The sequence below is a fragment of the Ranitomeya imitator genome, chromosome 5, assembly GCF_032444005.1.
Source record: "Ranitomeya imitator isolate aRanImi1 chromosome 5, aRanImi1.pri, whole genome shotgun sequence".
Lineage (NCBI taxonomy): Eukaryota > Metazoa > Chordata > Amphibia > Anura > Dendrobatidae > Ranitomeya > Ranitomeya imitator.
This window is the reverse complement of record NC_091286.1, coordinates 69,625,169-69,640,139: the sequence shown is the minus strand read 5'-3', so window position 1 is coordinate 69,640,139 and position 14,971 is coordinate 69,625,169. Positions and strand designations below refer to the sequence as shown.

The 14,971-nt window shown below is 43.3% G+C and overlaps 1 protein-coding gene across 3 annotated transcripts in view; it reads left to right on the top strand.

Annotated features, from left to right (window-relative positions):
- LOC138681344 (serine palmitoyltransferase 3-like) overlaps positions 1–14,971 on the top strand; it is a 171,645-nt gene that overhangs the window by 124,342 nt on the left and 32,332 nt on the right. For all 3 annotated transcript variants that reach the window (XM_069768777.1, XM_069768778.1, XM_069768779.1), the window contains exon 7: positions 7,403–7,508. In XM_069768777.1, coding sequence (XP_069624878.1) covers positions 7,403–7,508 — 106 coding nt within the window. The remainder of the gene's footprint in view (positions 1–7,402; positions 7,509–14,971) is intronic.

Here is a 14,971-nt window from a genome sequence, read left to right as displayed (position 1 = left end):
GCTCGTTGATGTAGATGTTGAAGAGCGTTGGGCTTAGGCTGCAGCCTTGTCTTACTCCGCGGCTCTGCTGGAAAAAAGCCGTTCTTTTGCCGCTCACACTCACGCTGCAGCTGTTCTCGGTGTAGGAGCTTTTGATGACATCGTAGGTCTTTCCTCCTATTCCACTCTCCAGCAGTTTCAGGAATAAGCCCGGGTGCCACACTGAATCAAAGGCCTTTTTAAAGTCCACAAAGCAGGCGTATATCTTCCCATTCTTTGTATTGTAGACGTGTCTCTGAATGAGGCTGTGCAGAGTATAGATGTGGTCAGTGGTGCGGTGGTTCGGCATGAACCCTGCTTGGCTCTTGCTGAGGACGTTGTGCTCGGTGAGGAAGGTGAGGATCCTCTTGTTCAGGATACTGTTGAACAGTTTTCCCAGGTTGCTGCTGACGCATATGCCTCTGTAGTTGGCTGGGTCATACCTGTCCCCACTCTTGTGGATGGGTGTGATGAGGCCTTGGTTCCAGGTACGAGGGAAGTAGCCGGCACTCAGTACAATATTGAAGAGTTTAACCATTGCAGCCTGTATTTCTGGTGGGCTGTACTTCAGCATTTCTGGTAGGATTCCATCTAGGCCACCGGCTTTTCTACATCTTATGGAGGAGAGTCTCTCGGTTACTTCCTGTAGTGTTATAGGTGTATCCACCGAGTTTTGGAAGTTTTTGATTTTTTCCTCCATTGCTTTTAGTTTCGCCATTATGTTTTCCTGTTCTTGGCTTAGTCCTTCCTTTGGAATGTCTTTATAGAGGTCTCTGAAGTATTGGAGCCAGAGGTTGCCATTTTGGATATGGTTGTTGTTTTTCTTGTCTTTGGTGCCCATGTGGTTCCATAGTTCCCAGAAGGAGTTGTCTTGGAGGGCGTCTTGGAGTTGATTGAGCTTGGTAGAGATGTAACTCTGCTTCTTCCTCCTGAGGATGGTTTTGTACTGCTTTTGTATGGAGTCATAGGCTTCCCTCAGACCCAGGTGGTTGGGGTCTCTGTGTTTCTTGTTGGAGGCTGTTCTCAGGGTCTTCCGTACAGCTTTACATTCTCTGTCAAACCAGCCATTGACCTGTGTTTCTTTTGGTCTCTTGTAGTCGACTTTTTTAAGGTCGGACAGTCTGGCCATTGCGTAGAATATATTGTTGAGGTCCTTTGCTGCTTGGTTCACTCCCTCTGGGTTTGGCATGTACTCAAGGTTGTAGAAGTGGTGGAGCATCCGCTGTATTTCAGGTCTGCTGGAAGCTTCTTTATACTTTAGTGCCGACATTTTGGACCATTTATAGGATGGAGGCCGGGTGAAGAGGCCGCTCTGCTGTGGCTTCTGAGTGGATGGTTTCTCTGTAGATTTCATGTACAGAAGAAGTTGGCTGTGGTCTGACAGGTGCGTTTGTGGGGTGACTATGAAGGCGCTGACATCTGCCAGGTTCAGGTCTGTAATGGCGTAATCAACTACACTCCTCCCTACATGGGAGTTTAGTGTATACCTTCCTAAGGAGTCACCCTTGCTTCGTCCATTAAGGATATGAAGTCCTAAACTTTTACATACGTTCAGGAGCTTTCTGCCACTTTTGTTGACTGTACTGTCATAGCTGTTTCTCTCAGTGTGTACAGGGTCTTGGCCGTCATTCTCTGCTCCAAGTATGTAGATGTTTCCATCCATGGTCAGGAAGTCTCTCTCTCTCCCTGTTCTTGCATTGAGGTCTCCAAAGATGAGAACTTTGCCCAGGGCCTGATAATGAGTGGCTTCTCTTTGTAAGAACTCGAAGCAGTCTGGATTGAAGTAGGGGGACTCTGGCGGTGGTATATAGGTGGCACAGAGGTGGACATCAGACTGACAGGTGAGGATGGAGCTGCTGATTCTGATCCATATGTGGCTGTCTCCTTTCTTCACCGGTTTGATGTACTGGTGGAGCTCCTCTTTATACCATATCGCTACTCCTCCTGAGCCCCGGCCCTGTTTGATGTTTTTATTTTTCTGGGCATGGACCAAGAATTCCTTGTATCCAATAGGCACCAGGGATTCGTTTTCGGCTCTGGTCCATGTTTCCAGGAGGATCTGAATGTCTATATTTTTCATACTTTGTATAAAATCAGGGTCCTTTGTTTTAGATCCAAAGGTTGAGGCGTTGAGACCCTGGATATTCCAGCTGCTGATTGTAAGTGAAGACATTCTTCTGTGTGGTTTGTGTGTATATACCTTGTAATGAGTATGGCTGTGTGGGACAAACTGGATTTCTGACAGTTTTATAGCGGTGCTTGGTTCCATCCAGTCACATTATTATTCTGCGCAGTGCATTGAGCAGGTTTATTATCTCATCCCTATCTCTGCTCTGCATGTATCTGTGTGGGCTTGGTGGTCTCCTCGGTGGAGGTCTCCACCTCCGGTGGTCTGACACTGGGTGAAGAGCTTTGTTTCCAGCTTCAGGAGGTAGCCTTGGGGTTTTCTGCTTTATCGTTCTCGGGGGTCTTTCAGTGTGATTATGGCCACTGTTGAATCCAGGCCCGGGGTCTCTGTTTAGCACGATGTCCTTCAGCTCTTTGGCCAGGAGGCTGACCCCTTGTTTGTTGAGGTGTTTATCATCGTGCAGGTGACTGTTGTTTATGGAGAGGTGTTGTGCCAGGGTCACGTTTGGCACAGTCTTGATCTTTTCAGTCAGTTCTGCATTGATGGCTTGGGTGGTTTGCCTGGGTATGTCCTTTCTTGGAAGCAGCAATGACAGAATGATTTTACTGTCCGGGAATTTTAGGTTTGCCATCTTTGCCAGGTTGATCAGTTGTTCTGCGATCTGCTGGTCTGGCCGATTGTTTGTACCCGTGTGTATAATAATGTGCTTTGGGTTGGTAAACCGTGGTCTACTGATGACCTCTGTCACCTGTTCAATACTTGCACAGCGGATTGTACGGACCTGTTTTCCTGGGAATAGCCACTGTGTATTTAGGTACTTCCCATTTGAGTCCATTATTAGGACAATATCAGGACTTTGTGATGTCTTGGGTGGGCTACGGTGCTGCTGACGAGGGTCTGTGGTGCTGGCTTTGCTGGTGGCTGGTTCTGTTCTCTCTTATATATATATATTTATATATATATATATATATATATATATATATATATATATATATATATATATATATATATATATATATATATATATATATATATATATATATATATATATATATATACATATATACACACACACACATACATACATATACACATACTCCTTAAGCCGTCTAAATGTAAGACTATGATAATTTCCCCAGTGTGTTGAATCAGATCAGAGGCAGGTTTCCTTACTTTAAAGCTCCATTCACAGAGTTGTTTTGCCTTCTGGCTTCCTCACGATAACCTGTAACTGCAACAATACTATAATGGCTGTTGCTGACCCCAACACCCGTGTGATCATAGCCTTACCAAATTACAGTACTGACAAAATAATAAAAAAGGAAGGTCCTAAGTCCAACTATAAAAGCTAAACTAATATAACATTCCTTTCCAATGATTACATAGTTCTGAAGTGCCATTAACCTTTCCTATAGTTAACCATTCACTTTACACAAATGTAGCACATTTATTGAATACTTATTAGGAAATCTGCTTTTTTATTTAAAGAATTGAAACAATATATTATAATTTTTAATTCAAAAGATGTAAAATGTCAGTCTGCATTATTCACCCTATATTGCTCAGCAACAAATCCAAGAGATGAGATCTTTCCTGCACACAGCTTGAGCTCCATGCACCAAAGTCTATTCGCCATTTCCTCCAGAAAAGAAAATCTCCGTCGCTCTCCAGTTGTTGCAAATCTCATTCATAAATTTATTGGATGAGGAGAAAAATCATTGGAAATAAATAAATGCAATCAGTCCACGGCCGTTTCAGGATCAGATTGCACCTTTGTGAGAGAGCACCATCTGAGTGTAAAACGCCCTGCTCATGTGTCGTCTTCTCCATCTTGTCCATGTTTCAGATTTTAATTTTTAACTATAATGCACTTAACATAATAAGTGAACTCTTATTCTAACAGAAAATCAGTGTACCGCTGATGTGTATAAATTGTTCTTGTCGATACCTACCTGGTCACAATAATAACATACTATTGGATGCTGCCTATGATAAAACGCAGAAGCAGCAACGGTGTGAAATACTGTTGAACTACTACACTCACACGCCTATTGTCCGTGAGCAGAGTAGGTTGCGTTGTATTATAAATGCGCAAAAATAAGGCTTGCATAAGGTGTGATTCACACAGATACGTGTAGTGCACCATGCCCACTTACTTACAGTCTGTTGATTCTGTCTATACTATCAGATTAGACAGTCTGTCGAGTATTATGTAAGGGCACCTATAGAAACAGGTACCCCAATTCCCCACACCATATACACCCCACTAATAAAGTGCACTGTTATAGGTGCTGACGTTTTGGTCATGCACCTACTTAGCATTTCATATTGTCATTTTTTGGTAAGGGGGCTAAACTTTGTTAAAAATAAAATGCAGGAAAAAAAAGGAAATGTAACAATTTTATACCCACCATACCTATACTGTGGCCTGCTGCCGCATTTTGCTTCCTGCATGTGTACCTATATAGCATTTGTTACTACATCTTTTTTTGGCAATGGTTGAATAATTGGATTAACAAGATGGTCAAAAGTTAATTATAGTGTACAATGATAAAAAAAAAGGCGGCAATAGTATCTTACAAAGTGGTGTAAATGGGAAAAAATGCATACTACAGCTAAGAATTGGGGAGCAGCAGCAGGAGCACAACCATCCAGACAGTAACGGTTAAATGCCAGCTACAATTTGCCTCTGGCAAGCACATTAGTTGGGTGTGGGCAGAGAGTGTTTATTGAATACACTAGATGGAGGCCCGATCGCATCGGGAGGGTGGTGACGTCCCGATGGGGGCAGGCTTTGCAGTACTGAGATTCTCTCATCCCCAAGCCACATATATGCTGCATAAAGGTTGATTATGGCCCCATAAGATGCTCCATAGAAACATGTGCCCCATATGCTGCTGCTGCTGCTGCAATTAAAGAAGGAAAAAAAAAAAGACATACTCACTCACCTCTTGTCCTGAGCAGGCCCCCAGCACTTGTGGTATTCACCTGTCCCCGTTCCACTGCCGGGCGCCGCTCCGTCTTCTGCGTCCTCTGCAGTGTCTGTTCAGGCAGAGGACGGCGCACACACTAAACACGTCATCGCGCCCTCTGACCTGAATGTCACAGCCAGAGGACGCGGAAGACGGAGCGGCGTGCTGCGGTGGAATGGGGACAGGTGAATATCGGAATGCTCACCCTCTCCCATTATACTCACCTGCTCCCGGTTAGGTCCCTGGCAACTTCTCACTGACAGATGGTCTCCGGGAGCCAGCAGCTTCTTCCCATGTTCAGCAGTCACATCGTACCACTGAACACGGGAAGAAGGTGCCGGAGAAGCAGTGACATGCAGAGACGTTTCAGGAGCAGGTGAGTACGATGGACAGCTGCCGCTCCCCCTCCCCTGCTGACCCGGAAGGTCCGGCGATGACCCGCTGGTGGTACTGCGCAAGGGCTTGGTACCACCAGCGGGTGCCATATTGGAATATCCATCACTTGGACATTGATATTCCAATATGGCGGTCGACTTACTTCTGCTGCGATGCGGTGGATTGTGGGATTTGAGGATGTCCAGATGGAAGTGGATGACAGACAATTTAAGGCAATTATATAAATAGATGACACATCACTCCTCTTTGCCACAGCAAAATGTTACCTCTGACAGTGACCCCATCATTTTGTGTGCCTGGTCAAAATACGAGAAATAATTTTTGAACTTTTTTTTTTTTTTATTTTAAATAAAAAAAAATAAAAAAATACACTGTGTTAAATGGGCTCTTGGTTACTATTGGGTTACCATCCATTTCTATGATGAAGTCACTTTGACATTACTAAGGCTGGGTTTGCAATAGAGATGTGCATGTCCACTTTCAAAGGTTTTAAAAACTTTAACATTGTTATTGTTTTCAAATATAGCTTTTAATATAGTGCTAGTGAAATGAACTATAAAACCATACTGATCTAGCAAAAGTTACCTTGACTCAACAGCGCACTTGAATATCACGGCATATAAGTGTAATTTGATATTGGTGACTGGCTTGTACAATGTTCAGTTATCTTAATCCTCTTGAGACCTTTCTGTGATGATGGTGCATTGTGAGTAATGATAACCTTAGTTACATCTGTATGCTCCAAAATTAGCTCCAAATGGACTTGTTTTTTAACTGAACTTTTGAAGCTGCTTTCATTGAGCTCAACCCTTGATACACAACAGAATTTCAATGTCAATCTCTACAGTGCACGTCACTTGCGCTGGATTGGACAGTGACACTGTGTTGGGAAATGCCAGAGGTTTGTAACAAGCTTTTAATGTGTTCATACATTTTTTTTACAGTGTTAACAGAAGAATGGTGCAATGCAGTAAAGATGCTTCAGATTGGAATATTATGCTAATAATAATTATTTGCAGACATACAGAGAGGTCATTTTAAGTAGTCAAATCACAACTTAAACTACAGTAGATAGAAGACCTGCTTTTCTTCCATGCAGATGACTGAGCTCATTAGTGGACTTTCTTTAACCCCTTTCTGTCCTTGGACAGAATAGTACATCCAAGGGCAGATCCCCTGCTTTGATGTGGGCACTGGCGGTGAGCTCGCATCAATGCTGAGATGTGTCAGCTGTTTTGAACAGCTGACATGTGCCCGCAATAGGAGCGGGTGGAATTACAATCCACCCGCACCTATTAACTAGTTAAATACCACTGTCAAACTCTGACAGCGGCATTTAACAAGCGTTTCCACGCGGAAATGCGCGCACCGGTGACCCCCCCCCCCCCATCACGTGATTGGGGTCATCGACGCGTCGACATAACAACCAGAGGTCTCCTTGAGACCTCTATGGTTGTTGATGCCGGATTGCTATGAGCGCCATGAGCTCTGCACTATAAAAGATAAAATCTCTCATTTCAGGAGAATGAAGGCAGAGTGAATTGCAAACTTGATTATTTTCATGTTTTCTAATTAAAACAATTTAACAACTTGAAAATACCCCTTTTAAGTAACATGGCCATTTCTTTATGGGAATTGCTGGGGACCCAAGCACACTGGCCTCCCTCCCCCATAATGTTATCTAATAATATATTTCCTAGTCTCCTAATCATTACTACAGTTAGTAAAGTCACATATGCTCTCAGCTTTGCATTTTTATTATGTTGGCTTCAATTGCGACTATAAACTCATGTTTCTCTGACTTTTCATTGAAAAACCTATATTAAAAATGTAATTATGATTTCTGTAGTATACATAAAGTTCATATTCCAAACCTTTGTTCTTCTAGATATGCAGAACCTGGAAAAGTTATTGCGGGAAGCTGTAGTACATGGCCAGCCGCGCACTCATAGAGCCTGGAAAAAAATCCTTATCATTGTCGAAGGAATTTACAGGTATAAACCCAGCTGGTAGAAAGTAAGATACTGCAGCAGTACTAAACAGGGGCATAGCTATATGGTATTAGTGATATCTGGGCCCTAGTGCGTCAAAGAAGCAAAGGCTCCACTACCATATTGAAAGCCTGTGTTATAGCACATGGTAGGCGTGAAGCATTGGTGCAGATTATACATGGGGACCCAAGAGTTCTAATTTATACCTGTGATAATAAATGACCAAGGTATTAATGCTACCAAAACTGTTTTTCTGACTCCATGTCATCATTCTGGGTGATCACTATTTGCTTTCAGGTTACAAAGCATAAACTATGACTTATTAGAGCAAATTGTCTGGACTAGGAAACACACTTTCAAATATTCAACTAGGGCAACCAACGTAAAGGGTATTCCCATCTCTGATATTTATCACATATCCGCAATATATGCCATAAATGTGTAATAGAGTTGGGTGCCACATCAGAGAACCTCTTCCCCTCGCTTACCCTGATTGTTGTAGAGACCACTGAATTAATGTGCTCTTATGTTTTTGGAGAGCACCATGTTATTATCAGTTTATTGTCCAAGGTCTTTTCTAGGAAAAAGAGATTACTGTATATACTCGAGTATAAGCCGAGATTTTCAGCCCAAATTTTTGGGGTGAAAGTGCCCCTCTCTGCTTATACTCGAGTCAAGGTGGGCGGCAGGGTCGGCGGGTGAGGGGGCTGAGGTATACTTACCTAGTCCCGGCGATCCTCGCGCTTTCCCTGCCGTCCCACGGTCTTCTGTGCTGCAGCGTCTTCCCCTCTTCAGCGGTCACGTGGGACCGCTCATTAGAAAAATGAATAGGCGGCTCCACCTCCCATAGGGGTGGAGCCGAATATTCATTTCTCTAATCAGCGGTGCCGGTGACCGCTGATAGAGAAATCTGCGGCACCGAAGACCAGCTGTGACAGGCGGGGGCAGCGTCAGGAGCGGCGGGACTAGGTAAGTATTTTATATTCACCTATCCGCGTTCCAGCCGCCGGGCGCCGCTCCATCTTCCCGGCGCCTCCATCTTCCCGGCGTCTGCGCTCTGACTGTTCAGGTCAGAGGGCGCGATGACGCGTATAGTGTGCGCGGCGCCCTCTGCCTGATCAGTCAGAGCAGAGACGCCGGGAAGATGGAGGCGCCGGGACCGGACGCTGGGAGCTGCAAGCAAGAGAGGTGAGTATGGCTTTTTTTTTTTATTATTGCAGCAGCAGCAGCGGCACAGATTTATGTGGAGCATCTATGGGGCACAATGAACGGTGCAGAGCATATATGGGGCACAGTGAACGGTGCAGAGCATATATGGGGCACAATGAACGGTGCAGAGCATATATGGGGCACAATGAACGGTGCAGAGCATATATGGGGCACAATGAACAGTGCAGAGCATATATGGGGCACAATGAACGGTGCCGAGCATATATGGGGCACAATGAACGGTGCCGAGCATATATGGGGCACAATGAACGGTGCAGAGCATATATGGGGCACAGTGAACGGTGCAGAGCATATATGGGGCACAATGAACGGTGCCGAGCATATATGGGGCACAGCTATGGGGAAATATGAACGGTGCAGAGCACTATATGGCACAGCTATGGGGAAATAATGATCTATTTTTATTTTTGAAATTCACCGGTAAATGCTGCATTTCCACCCTAGGCTTATACTCGAGTCAATAAGTTTTCCCAGTTTTTTGTGGCAAAATTAGGGGGGTCGGCTTATACTCGGGTCGGCTTATACTCGAGTATATACGGTATTTAAAGTCACAACAAAGTTTTCCAGCCCTGTATAATTGGAAATGATAAAACTGTAATTCTAGAACATCAATACTAAATGTATAGTATTCTGGTGTACTAAGAAAATATGCATATTAAGAGGGCACAGCAAATAAGCAGGGGTGCTGAGTCTGACCACACAGATCTTATGCTGATAGCCTATCCTAAAATAGGACATGCATTTTTACAGAACTGGAAAAACCCTTTACAACACTTGCAGCATACAGTGAAGGAAATATTTGATCCCTTGCTGATTTTGTAAGTTTGCCCACTGACAAATACATGAACAGTCTATAATTTTAAGGGTAGGTTAATTTTTACATTGATAGAATATAAAAAATAAAATCCAGAAAATCACTGTAACGGAGTCTACTGTGCTGTAGTACCTCTTTCAGCACCCCCCGTGTTTCAGGAAGTCCACTCTGCTTTTGCTGGATTCTGAATGAAGGACGCTGGCTGGAATTCCTTGATTACATGAGAGCATATAAAAGCTGACTGCTACTCCACGTATTTCCAGTCTAAAAGAACACACTTTATTCACAGCACACAGAATATATAACACAGATACACAGGGCAGGCCAATAGAAAAAGCAGGCCAGACGTACATTACAATAGCCACAGGGGGCCGGAGCCTGCTGATATTTACTGTGGGAATTACAAAGGTGGGGGAGGTCAGAAGGAGAATATCTTGACCCCTCTGACCAGGGGCGCAGCCTGTGGACTGATGCATTTCACATGGAACCTATTATACATAATATATACTGCATAACATATTCTTGGTGCTGGGGGTTCTGTAACAATTCAGTGTATAAATTATATAAATTTATTTGCATTTTGCAATGAGAAATAAGTATTTGATCCCCTACCAACCATTAAGATTTCTGACTCCCACAGACCAGTTAGACGCTCCTAATCAACTCGTTACCTGCATTAAAGACAGCAGTTTTACATAGTCATCTTTAGAAAAGACTCCTGTTCCACAGACTCAATTAATTAGTCAGCCTCTAACCTCTACAACATGGGCAAGACCAAAGAGCTTTCTATGGATGTCAGGGACAAGATCATAGACCTGCACAAAGCTGGAACGTGCTACAAAACCATAAGTAAGATGCTGGGTGAGAAGGAGACAACTGTTGGTGCAATAGTAAGAAAATGGAAGAAATACAAAATGAATGTCAAGCAACATTGATCTGGGGCACCATGCAAAATCTCATCTCATGGTGGTATCCTTGATCATGAGGAAGGTGAGAGATCAGCCTAAAACTACACGGGGGGAACTTGTTAATGATCTCAAGGCAGCTGGGACATCAGTCGCCCCAAAAAAAAAAAATACATTGCTCAGTAAAGGTGTAAAATCTTGCAGTGCCCGCAAAGTCCCTATGTCTCTATGTAAAGTCTTGTCTAAAGTCCACTTTAAGGAAGGATATTAGCGAAGGGAATGAGGATGTCGAGTCCATATGGGTCGAAATTCATGGAGGGAAAAATGGTAACAAAATTCTCATTGGGGTCTGTTACAAACCCCCAAATATAACAGAAACCATGGAAAGTCTACTTCTAAAGCAGATAGATGAAGCTGCAACCCATAATGAGGTCCTGGTTATGGGGGACTTTAACTACCCGGATATTAACTGGGAAACCGAAACCTGTGAAACCCATAAAGGCAACAGGTTTCTGCTAATAACCAAGAAAAATTATCTTTCACAATTGGTGCAGAATCCAACCAGAGGAGCAGCACTTTTAGACCTAATACTATCTAATAGACCTGACAGAATAACAAATCTGCAGGTGGTCAGGCATCTAGGAAATAGCGACCACAATATTTCACTAGGGGGACTTGTCAGGGAGTCACAAAAACACTGAACTTTAGGAAGGCAAAGTTTGACCAGCTTAGAGATGCCCTTAATCTGGTAGACTGGGACAATATCCTCAGAAATAAGAATACAGATAATAAATGGAAAATGTTTAAGAACATCCTAAATAGGCAGTGTAAGCGGTTTATACCTTGTGGGAATAAAAGGACTAGAAATAGGAAAAACCCAATGTGGCTAAACAAAGAAGTAAGACAGGCAATTAACAGTAAAAAGAAAGCATTTGCACTACTAAAGCAGGATGGCACCATTGAAGCTCTAAAAAACTATAGGGAGAAAAATACTTTATCTAAAAAACTAATTAAAGCTGCCAAAAAGGAAACAGAGAAGCACATTGCTAAGGAGAGTAAAACTAATCCCAAACTGTTCTTCAACCATATCAATAGTAAAAGAATAAAAACTGAAAATGTAGGCCCCTTAAAAAATAGTGAGGAAAGAATGGTTGTAGATGACGAGGAAAAAGCTAACATATTAAACACCTTCTTCTCCACGGTATTCACGGTGGAAAATGAAATGCTAGGTGAAATCCCAAGAAACAATGAAAACCCTATATTAAGGGTCACCAATCTAACCCAAGAAGAGGTGCGAAACCGGCTAAATAAGATTAAAATAGATAAATCTCCGGGTCCGGATGGCATACACCCACGAGTACTAAGAGAACTAAGTAATGTAATAGATAAACCATTATTTCTTATTTTTAGGGACTCTATAGCGACAGGGTCTGTTCCGCAGGACTGGCGCATAGCAAATGTGGTGCCAATATTCAAAAAGGGCTTTAAAAGTGAACCTGGAAATTATAGGCCAGTAAGTCTAACCTCTATTGTTGGTAAAACATTTGAAGGGTTTCTGAGGGATGTTATTCTGGATTATCTCAATGAGAATAACTGTTTAACTCCATATCAGCATGGGTTTATGAGCAATCGCTCCTGTCAAACCAATCTAATCAGTTTTTATGAAGAGGTAAGCTATAGGCTGGACCACGATGAGTCATTGGACGTGGTATATCTCGATTTTTCCAAAGCGTTTGATACCGTGCCGCACAAGAGGTTGGTACACAAAATGAGAATGCTTGGTCTGAGGGAAAATGTGTGTAAATGGGTTAGTAACTGGCTTAGTGATAGAAAGCAGAGGGTGGTTATAAATGGTATAGTCTCTAACTGGGTCGCTGTGACCAGTGGGGTACCGCAGGGGTCAGTATTGGGACCTGTTCTCTTCAACATATTCATTAATGATCTGGTAGAAGGTTTACACAGTAAAATATCGATATTTGCAGATGATACAAAACTATGTAAAGCAGTTAATACAAGAGAAGATAGTATTCTGCTACAGATGGATCTGGATAAGTTGGAAACTTGGGCTGAAAGGTGGCAGATGAGGTTTAACAATGATAAATGTAAGGTTATACACATGGGAAGAAGGAATCAATATCACCATTACACACTGAACGGGAAACCACTGGGTAAATCTGACAGGGAGAAGGACTTGGGGATCCTAGTTAATGATAAACTTACCTGGAGCAGCCAGTGCCAGGCAGCAGCTGCCAAGGCAAACAGGATCATGGGGTGCATTAAAAGAGGTCTGGATACACATGATGAGAGCATTATACTGCCTCTGTACAAATCCCTAGTTAGACCGCACATGGAGTACTGTGTCCAGTTTTGGGCACCGGTGCTCAGGAAGGATATAATGGAACTAGAGAGAGTACAAAGGAGGGCAACAAAATTAATAAAGGGGATGGGAGAACTACAATACCCAGATTAGCGAAATTAGGATTATTTAGTCTAGAAAAAAGACGACTGAGGGGCGATCTAATAACCATGTATAAGTATATAAGGGGACAATACAAATATCTCGCTGAGGATCTGTTTATACCAAGGAAGGTGACGGGCACAAGGGGGAATTCTTTGCGTCTGGAGGAGAGAAGGTTTTTCCACCAACATAGAAGAGGATTCTTTACTGTTAGGGCAGTGAGAATCTGGAATTGCTTGCCTGAGGAGGTGGTGATGGCGAACTCAGTTGAGGGGTTCAAGAGAGGCCTGGATGTCTTCCTGGAGCAGAACAATATTGTATCATACAATTATTAGGTTCTGTAGAAGGACGTAGATCTGGGGATTTATTATGATGGAATATAGGCTGAACTGGATGGACAAATGTCTTTTTTCGGCCTTACTATGTTACTATGTCCCCCTGCTCAAGAAGGCACACGTGCAGGCCCGTCTGAAGTTTGCCAATAAACACCTGCATGATTCTGTGAGTGATTGGGAGAAGGTGCTGTGGTCTGATGAGACACAAATTGAGCTCTTTGGCATTAACGCAACTCGCCGTGTTTGGAGGAAGAGAAATACTGACTATGACCCAAAGAACACCGTCCCCACCGTCAAGCATACAGGTGGAAACATTATGTTTTGGGGGTGTTTCTCTGCTAAGGGCACAGGACTACTTCACTGCATCAATGGAAGCATGGATGGAGCCATGTACCATAAAATCCTGAGTGATAACCTCCTTCCCTCCGCCAGGACATTAAAAATGGGTCATGGCTGGATCTTCCAGCAAGACAATGACCTAAAACATACTGTTCAGCCAAGGCAACAAAGGAGTGGCTCAAAAAGAAGCACATTAATGTAATGGAGTGGCCTAGCCAGTCTCCAGACCTTAATCCCATAGAAAACTTATGGAGGGAGTTGAAGCTCTGCGTTTCCAAGTGACAGCCTCAAAATCTTAATGATTTAGAGATGATCCGCAAAGAGGAGTGGATTAAAATTCCTCTTGACATGTGCGCAAACCTCATTATCAACTACAAAAAAGTCTTGACGGCTGTGCTTGCCAACAAGGGTTTTGCCACCAAGTATTAAGTCTTGTTTGCCAGTGGGATCAAATACTTATTTCTCACTGCAAAATGCAAATTTATATACTGTAATTTATGCAAAGTGATTTTATGGATTTTATTTTTGATGTTGTATCTCTCAATGTTAAAATTAACTTACCCTTAAAATTATAGACTGTTCATGTCTTTGTCAGTAGGCAAACTTACAAAATCAGCAAGGGATGAAATAATTATTTCCTTTACTGTATATACGTCATGGTCGGGAACCACTTCCTGACCAATGCAGTATATATACGTCAAGGCGATCACTACCTGGTGTCAGCTTCAGATTCTGACAGCTAACATCCTGCACTGCTCCCGGCAGTTTCAGCTGCTAAATGCTGCTATTGATATCCATTGCAGAATGTAGAAGGCAGTCAGGGCGAGGGAGCCCCCTCCGCTGTCTCGTTGCCATCGTTAATGACGACATCCAGGTCACCAGAGCAGGCAAACTTTTCTCCTTAGTCTCATTGGGGGACACAGGACTGTGGGTGTATGCTACTGTCACCAGGAGGCTGACACTAAGTAAACATTAAAAAAGGTTAGCTCCTCCTCCGCCGTATATACCCTGACACTGGCCGCAGGCAAACCCAGTTCATGCTTAGTGTCTTTAGGAGGCACATGTCTGGGTTTTTCCAGACCTAACTTTTTTTTTATACCATGAAGATGAGACTGGGACGACGGACCCTTTTGAAGGGGTCCGATCTCCCCAAACCAACAACGGGCGAGCATGTGGAGTGTAGACTCCACGTATCTTCTCCCACTACATGGGCAGGAAGGGACACGCTGCCTCAAGATCGACCATAGCCACGTGGATACGATAGACTATTCAGGAGTCCTACCGCATCAAGGGCGAGGTCATTCCGGCTGGGTTGTTTCTAGACATGTTGTTCCTGTATTAAAGCTGATTTACTTTTTGTTCTCCTACTGCTTTTCTCCAAACTG